The sequence below is a fragment of the Lycium barbarum genome, chromosome 5 (assembly GCF_019175385.1).
Source record: "Lycium barbarum isolate Lr01 chromosome 5, ASM1917538v2, whole genome shotgun sequence".
Taxonomy (NCBI): Eukaryota; Viridiplantae; Streptophyta; class Magnoliopsida; order Solanales; family Solanaceae; genus Lycium; species Lycium barbarum.
In genome coordinates this window covers 134,028,173-134,036,429 of record NC_083341.1, presented here as the reverse complement: position 1 = coordinate 134,036,429, position 8,257 = coordinate 134,028,173, and the positions used below count along the sequence as shown (strand labels likewise).

The 8,257-nt window shown below is 33.3% G+C and overlaps 1 protein-coding gene across 9 annotated transcripts; it reads right to left on the bottom strand.

Annotated features, from left to right (window-relative positions):
• Positions 1-4,034: 4,034 nt before the first annotated feature.
• On the bottom strand, positions 4,035-8,222 carry LOC132641671 (G2/mitotic-specific cyclin S13-7-like). Of its 9 annotated transcripts, none has more exons than XM_060358731.1 (4): positions 7,271-8,222; positions 6,206-7,067; positions 4,390-4,624; positions 4,035-4,300 (listed from the first exon to the last, which is right to left on the bottom strand). In XM_060358731.1, the coding sequence occupies exons 2-4, from the start codon at positions 6,359-6,361 to the stop codon at positions 4,293-4,295; spliced, it is 399 nt and encodes a 132-aa protein (XP_060214714.1). In that variant the 5' UTR covers positions 6,362-7,067; positions 7,271-8,222; the 3' UTR covers positions 4,035-4,292. The 9 variants fall into 9 exon arrangements, 5 of the variants coding, with proteins under 5 accessions (XP_060214714.1, XP_060214713.1, XP_060214710.1 ...); XM_060358730.1 differs by having other exon boundaries at positions 4,451-4,624; positions 7,271-8,127; XR_009582928.1 differs by lacking the exon at positions 4,390-4,624 and having other exon boundaries at positions 7,271-8,220.
• Between the last annotated feature and the right edge of the window lie 35 nt (positions 8,223-8,257).

Sequence of the window (8,257 nt, the reverse complement as noted above, 5' to 3'; positions counted from 1 at the left end):
GAGTGGGGAGCGGAGAAGAAGGAGGGAAAGGGGGGTGAGTGGGAGCGGCGGCGAGGAGGAGCGGGAATGGAGGAGAAGAAGAGAAAGAAGAAAAGAGGGAAAGGGATGGAGGCGGTGGAGTATATGAAAATGAAGGGGAAACCCTAAAAGGGTTTCCCTTATTTGGACGAGAAAATGTATCGGACCCGGTCCATTTGTGGACCGGGTCAAATTTTAGACTGGGTATTAAAAGGATGGACTAGTAAATTAAACATGGACTGGTCTAAAAATTGAGACAAAAAATATGGTCTAGTCCAAAAAATATTAGGAGTTAATCGGACTTTGATTTGGGGTCCGGTAAGTCAAAATACGGACCGAGTGTAAAAAATAGTTTGGCTTCTAAATTTGAATAAGAGACCCATTTTGATTAACGATGTACTAAGGGTGCTAGAATATCACCTAATACGTAAATATGTAATTATAAAAGATCCGGATAATATTATATGATGTCGCAAATGACCGTGCAATAATATTTAATAACAAACGCTATCATTTAAATGTGCGAAATAAATGCGATGTGTGTGCGGAAGTTGGTAGAAATGTCGAGAAATGCAAGTTTCAATAATACTAAATAATAGTAGCAAATAAATAGCGGTAGTAATACTGCTAAATAACAATGATAATGGTAATAATGATAATGTTGATGATAATGGTGATAATAGATACAATAATAATGGTAAATAACAAACATTGATAATTAAAAAATGATAATAATTAATAATAATAATAAAGATGATAGTAATTAATAAATAAAAATAATAACGATAAATAAAAATTATTGATAATAACAAAATGATAATAAATTAATAATAATAACAATAATAGGGGTAATAATAAAATAATAATGATAATAATAATAAGAAATAATAATGATGATAATAATAATAATAATAATAAATAACAATTATTGATAAAATAATGATAATAATTAATAATAAAAATAACGATGATTAATAATTGATAAAAAATAACGCTGATAATAATGATTAGTAATTAATAATAATAATGATAATGATAATGATAATGGAAATAAAAAGAAATAATAATTAATGACAATTAATAATAAAAATGATAATTTAAGAATAATAATAATAATAATAACAATAATAATAAACTGCAGAAGAATAAATAAAACGTGGGTGTTAATAAAAGACTAATAATTATAGTAAAACTTAAATGCATATTTTTTTAATTTCTCGAAATACCAGAAGTATAAATAGGTATTTCGGAGGAGATGCGGGACAAAATTGGGTGTCAACAATAGATATATTTTTACATTTTATAGCAGATATACATTGATACACGTATCCCTAAATTTTAGGCGCAATTATTGTATGCGCGTGCATACTGTGTATATGTTATCAATGTATATACAATGTTTTGGTGTATATACATTTGTATATACAATGGACCACTGTATCTGCATTACAATGTATCAGTGTTTATATATTTTATATACAATGTATCAATGTATATACATTGATACGGTATGAGCGCACATACCGTGAATGTGCTACGTTTAAAAGAAAAATATTGCTATGTTTTGAAGAAAAAAATCACTTTTTTTTAATTTTTTATAAAAGGGCATTAATTCGAAATTTTCTCAGTAAAATACTGATTTTCATTTACAATTTTCATCTTTCACAATCTATTTTCAAGCGAAGTTCAAGTTCAAGCACAATTTTAATAGTGGGAAACTTACGGAAATATATCTTTCGGTCATCTGGTTTACCAATATGGTTGAAGTATACACTGCCTATACTCTTTGATGTATAGGTATGTATATTATATGTATAGTATATGTATATTTAGTATAAACTATACGTTATTTAGTATAAACTATACGTTATCGATATGTACATATTTTGTAAACTAGATGGTCGAATGGTATTTGACTGAAAATTTTCTTTTAATAGATGTGTCAAAATGGGTGCCCCAGCCCAACCTAAACGTGCCAACTTTTGGGCTGTAGATTGCATTAGCCCAATCCATCATTTAATGGGCTTTTGTAAAGTTTTAAATGCTAACTGTGGGCTAGTCCATGGGCTGCTCTCTTAAAGGTTGATGTTATTATCTCAGTAGTTAACGCGACTGCCCCACTCATCTTATGACTTTTTTTTTTGTGCCGATTGCCCTTTATTTGGGGAGGTCTTTAATTTTTGTCCTTCAAATTGGTGTTCTTTAAATTTTACCCCTCGCCCAACACCCTAAGGTTGTGGGTTCAAACCCCAGCTCAATTAAAAAAAAAAAAAAATCGCAAGGCAGAATTTTGCAAATCTGCAACATTCTGCCTTAAGGCAGAATTTGGGCTGCACGGGCAGAATTTCTGCCTGAACGGCAGAATTTAAAGACCATCATTTTGAGGGGTAAAAATTAAAGACCACCCCCAGCGAAGGGCAATCCTGCAAATTGCCCATCTTATGACATATAATGGCCCGATCAGATTGACCATTAGGTTGAGAGTAATTCACAGGAACGTCCTTATTTCGGGGTGGTGTTTAATTTTTGGCCCTCAAATTGATGGTCTTTAATTTTTGTCCTTCGCCTAATACCATGAGGTTTGGGGTTCGAACCGCGGCTCAGTCAGAAAAAAAAAGAAGGCAGAGTTTTGTAGTAAAGTTAGGTTTCAGGCAGAAATTTGAATGCAAAACTCTACCTTAAAGGTAGAGTTCAGAGTTTTGCATTCAAAACTCTGCCTGAGGTAGTGTTCTGCATGCAAAACTCTGCCGTGAGAATCCAAACCTCTGCCTTGCGTTCTTTTTTTTTTTCACTGAGCTGGGGTTCGAACCCAGAACCTCGAGGTATTAGGCGAAAGACAAAAATTAAAGGCCACCAATTTGAGGGACAAAAATTAAAGACCAATGCTTTTGAAGGGCAATCCGCACAAAAAAATAAAATGTTAGGTTGATATATAAGCCCATACTTCTTTCCTGAGGCCCTTATGTGGATATGTTGTAGACAATATTGTAGTCGGTAGAAATAGCACCTACTGACAATCTTTTTTGGCCTTATGATCAGAAAATAGTTATCGTTATGAAGTTACAAATTTCGCAGATTAAACTCTATGACAATATCTAGAGTTTGTCTTGTAAAATTTGAAACTCTATTGACATTAACTATTTTTCAATTATATGAATGGAAATGTTGCTATTTATGAATTTTAACTAACAAACATTAGTATGTTGTTTTCTTTCTCTTTTGTCTTGATCGGACTTTGTCATATTTGAAAATTTACGTCCTTTTTCTAGTGATGATTATGGAAGTCATTGTTATGAAGTTTCAAATTTCGCAGATTAAACTCTATGACAATATCTAGAGTTCCTCTTGTAAAATTTGAAACTCTATTGACATTAACTATTTTTCAATTATATGAATGGAAATGTGCCTATTTATGAATTTTAACTAACAACACTAGTATGTTGTTTTCTTTCTCTTTTGTCTTGATCAGACTTTGTCATATTTGAAAATTTACGTCCTTTGTCTAGTGATGATTATGGAAGTCATTGTTATGAAGTTTCAAATTTCACAGAGTAAACTCTAGGACAATATCTAGAGTTTCTCTTGTAAAATTTGAAACTCTATTGACATTAACTATTTTTCAATTATATGAATGGAAATGTGGCTATTTTATGAATTTTAACTAACAACATTAGTATGTTGTTTTCTTTCTCTTTTGTCTTGATCGGACTTTGTCATATTTGAAATTTTACGTCCATCGTCTACTGATGATTATGGAAGTCATTGATTCTTTGTAAAATTGTGTTTGAGTGTGACAGTGAATAGGTGTAGACAAGTATGATAATCAGTGAGATATTTATGGTACAAGAAGGTGATGAACGGGACCCAATAATTTGACGTGTAATGAGTTAACATTTGCAATATTTATCATCAGGAGCAAAGGATAACTTTGCTGTGGATTTTTTCTGTCATATTGCATTAATACCACTAAAAGGTAAAAGTTCATGCAATGGTATGTTCGTTTGAAAAGGGCAAAATAAGTAAAGGTAAATGTTTCAACAACCGATAACACATCCATTCCGAAAGATTCCGAAAGAATCACTACACGGGAAACAATTATAGTTGCATTTTTTAGCAAAAGCCAAGAGAAACGCCCCTGCCATCACTAATATATGGACGAAAATTGTAACTTTACGCAACTTTTAGTTGACAGTTCCAGTCCAGCTTTTCCAAGAATGCTTTCTGCATTAGTATCCGGCCACCGACAATAAGTGTTCTTTGTTATTGTTAGGAAGTCATTCACCTGCATAGCAAAGAATCGGAGATTATAATAAATTTCAACTGAACAGATTAACATATTTTCAGTATACTTCAGCTCAAATCTCTTCATACTTGCAGGCAATAAGCATTGAGCTGATACAAAGTAAGCGAATTCCTTTCTAAGGACAGTCACCTCTGATAGAAAACCATCCATTATGTTAACTGTGAGGTAGAGGCTTTCAAGCCTCAGCTCAAACCTTTTGTGTGCTTCTACCAGCCAATTCACAAGAATTACTCTGACCCTGGCACTGATCTTTGGTTGTGAATCCACGTAGTCATCATGGTAAAAGGCATGAAAACTGGACAGCTAAAGGGTTCAATAAAAGCAATTAGGTAAATATTAAATAGCTATAACTCAACATTGAAGGCCTGCTCAAATCTTTTTGAGCAATTTGCAGTCCCATTTTAGAACTGCTACGTCAAAACTCTCTTTTGAGATAGTAGAATATTAGCGGTAAAAGAATTCAACTCAAGTCAATATTTCGTTCTCTTAAGTGGTTATAGGAGACCATTTTCTCGTAGGAGTCCCGTGACATATAGTTAGTCCACTATTACTCCTTCGAGAAAGTGTCTGGTTCATTTTCTTAAAGAAGTTCCAAAAACCAACACAATACAGATAGAGAAGGCAATACGGTAAGTATAAGACAGTAAGCATATGATCAAACATAAGTTCATTGGTGTGCATAATGTTGTAGTGCTCCCATTTACATTCCTATAAAGCACTTAGGAAATTAGAAAAAAGAAATGCTCAAAATACCAATCAAAACAGAATGACCACTATTAGCACTATGAAGCTGTGGAATTGGAGCAGCATGCTCCCATCTCTCCTTAAGTCTACCACTTATTATGAATAGAGCTAAAATTTATCGATTTAAAAATCATGAAAAAGCATTTACAAAATCAATACATACATGGAAAAAGTTTTGAACATAACAACACATAAGAAGTGAATCTAATCAACATATACATGGAAAAGTTTTGAACATAATCAACACATACATGGAAAAGTTTTGAACATAATCCATTGACTTGTTACAATTCTACAGAAGCTGCTATACCTTTTTTGTTGTCAAATGGAAGGCAAAAGCCAAGAAAAAAAAAAAAAAAGAAGAAGAAGAAAGAAAGAAGAGGGCCAGATAAAAAAGGACTAAGAAGATCCTATTCAAACAAAAAAGAAGGCTCACTTCGCAGGACGTCAAATTTTATTTAGAATCTCACTGAGCAACAACAATAGGAGAATTTTGACCTATCAAGGCATGCAACTTCATAAAATTCACTTGAATGTCACACCTAATTTCTAGAAAACATTAATAGTGAAGGTTCATGGCGGATTTTCACCGCTATTTCACAATACGAAGTAGCTTAAATATTATTATTATACCACAATATTTCCTATTCTTTTTCCTCCTTTCACCAGCAAATTGTTGAATCACATCACAGAATTTTTTCTCAAATCTTTCTGTGGCAGTTTGCATTGTCATCTTTGCCATTCCAAATAAAGCCAAAAATCTTTTCACACACTAAATCTAAGGGACCAAACTATTCATTACATGTTAATATTTTCTTCTCTTATCTCAATGCCGACATAAAGTCCTTCAATTTGTAGTAAAGAGGCAAAGATATCTTATTCTATAGCAATTGTCCTGAAAATGGCTGGCCTTATCAGGAGGGTTTCTAACAAAAGGGAGGAGTCAAAACCTAAAAACTACCGATCCATAGTTTACAAAAAAACATATATAAGATAAAAGTATAATACGTATCACAAGAAGATAAAAAAGAAAAAGCTAGCTTGATTAAATAATGTAGAATAACTTATTAAATACTTTCTCATTGTATAACCAATGAGCATAAAATTGATCTCCACATTAACATCTTGAAAGTATTATACCTCTCTTTTTCCATTCCTCGCCTTTCTAATATTCTGTTCTGATGAAGAAGAGGAATACTTCATGCAAAATTGGTGAAATTGATGGAGCATCATTTGCTGCTGACTTGTATATAAAGGGCATGAAATATCCATTATCATAGACATTGTTGAAAGCATCTAGTTTCATAAAATAGTTTTTTTTTTCTTTTCATTTTCATGTTTTATCCTACAGTAGTTTGATATTGTTAACTAAGCTGCAGGCATGGAATGTAAATATAACAATAAGGTTACCCAACATCAAAATAGAGACAGACGAGCTTCACCATACCTCTATAAGATTATAAAAGTTGTAAATATCCTCAACTTATTCCACAGCAGCGAAGTGATTATCAACATCAGCAGCATCAATATCAACAATCTGTATTTTTGGTTTGTTAAGGAGTCCAGAAGCAGCCCGAAACATAATTGATCAGTTACAATATATACTGATCTTGCTTTACTTTTCTTCCATTTAAGGGGATCTCTTCAATTGTTTTAATATCTTCATTAGGGCATATCACACTGATTATTTCAGTTTTTTCAATGACAGAATCCTTTTTAATAGCTTCTGCTTTTGTTGGAACACCAACTTTCCCTGCTTTGACTCCTTTAATTACTTCTACAAACATCCAACATACTTAGTCGATTGGACAACTATGGAAATTGTCAAATAGGTAACTACTATCAAAAATCATGGGGCTGAAAGAGTAGTCCTTGCAAAAAAAGACCTCATTTCATTGATTAGATTTCAGTCTTAGCTTGAGCAGTAACCCGTCAATGTTAGAACGATTTATGGGAAAGACTAAAAGTTGAGCTTTTTAGTCAAATTTTCGAGGGCGATTACCTTAAAAAAAGGGCAGCCCGGTGCACTAAGCTCCCGCTATGGGCGGGGTCCGGAGAAGGGCCGGACCACAAGGGTCTATTGTACGCAGCCTTACCTTGCATTTCTGCAAGAGGCTGTTTCCACGGCTCGAACCCGTGACCTCCTGGTCACATGGCAGCAACTTTATCAGTTACGCCAAGGCTCCCCTTCAAGAGGGCGATTACCTTCTAGCTACAAAAAGCCTCTCAAAATTTATTCCAAAAGGTGGCAAAGAGTGTGCAACTGAGGAGGGATGTATCACAAATTCTAGCGTCAAGATCTTCAAAGTGCATCTTTATTTCCATTTTGAGACTTCCCACCTAAAAATGGGATCCCAAATAGAGCGGTTATATTCAAAGAGACCATCAATGATCAAAACTATGCTAAGATGCATTCACTGTTCAAAAGATTGAGATACATCAACGGCAGAACATAAACAACGTCATATAATTTCAATAAGATTTATATAAATGTACCCAAGATAAAAAATACAGTAGGCAAGGTTTATGGACTGATTAGTATAATTCTTGGATATAATTTCTCCACAATTAAAAACATCACGTAAGACCCTACAAATAACATTCAACTATTAAGCACACTAAAAAAGGGCTAATGGAAGCAAAAATGAAATAGGGCCACGGCGAAAGAAGCAACCCTAACGATACTAATATTTAGAAGCAACCGTAGCACATTAAAACTTGAGAGGATAGAAAGATGAAAAGGGTAAATGGAGAATTAATTACCTTACAATGTAAGCATCAAATCTTGAAAGTCATGACAAATTTATACAAGGAAATTCAAGAAATAAACAAATGCAAGAAAATGGGAAATGGAACATTCCAAGTTCTATATTCGTTCGCGAGGGTTTAATGGGAAGTGAGAACGTTTTTTAACACTATTTTTCTATACAACCATCCGATGTACCCTTTGTTGAGTGTCATACTTGTAATTTTCTGGAAAATGAAGCCTACACCTGTTCAATAGCCAATTAAACAGGTCCACAAAAGCCAAAGCCAAAGCCAATAAAAATGGTCCCACATTTGACAGTACAATTCTGGATACTATTTGTACAACAAATTGTAGCCATGTTCGTCCTCTTCAACTCTCACTTCTAATATAAAAATAAAAATAAAATAAAAAAAATATCCTCTGATTCTCAAAGCACCCGAATC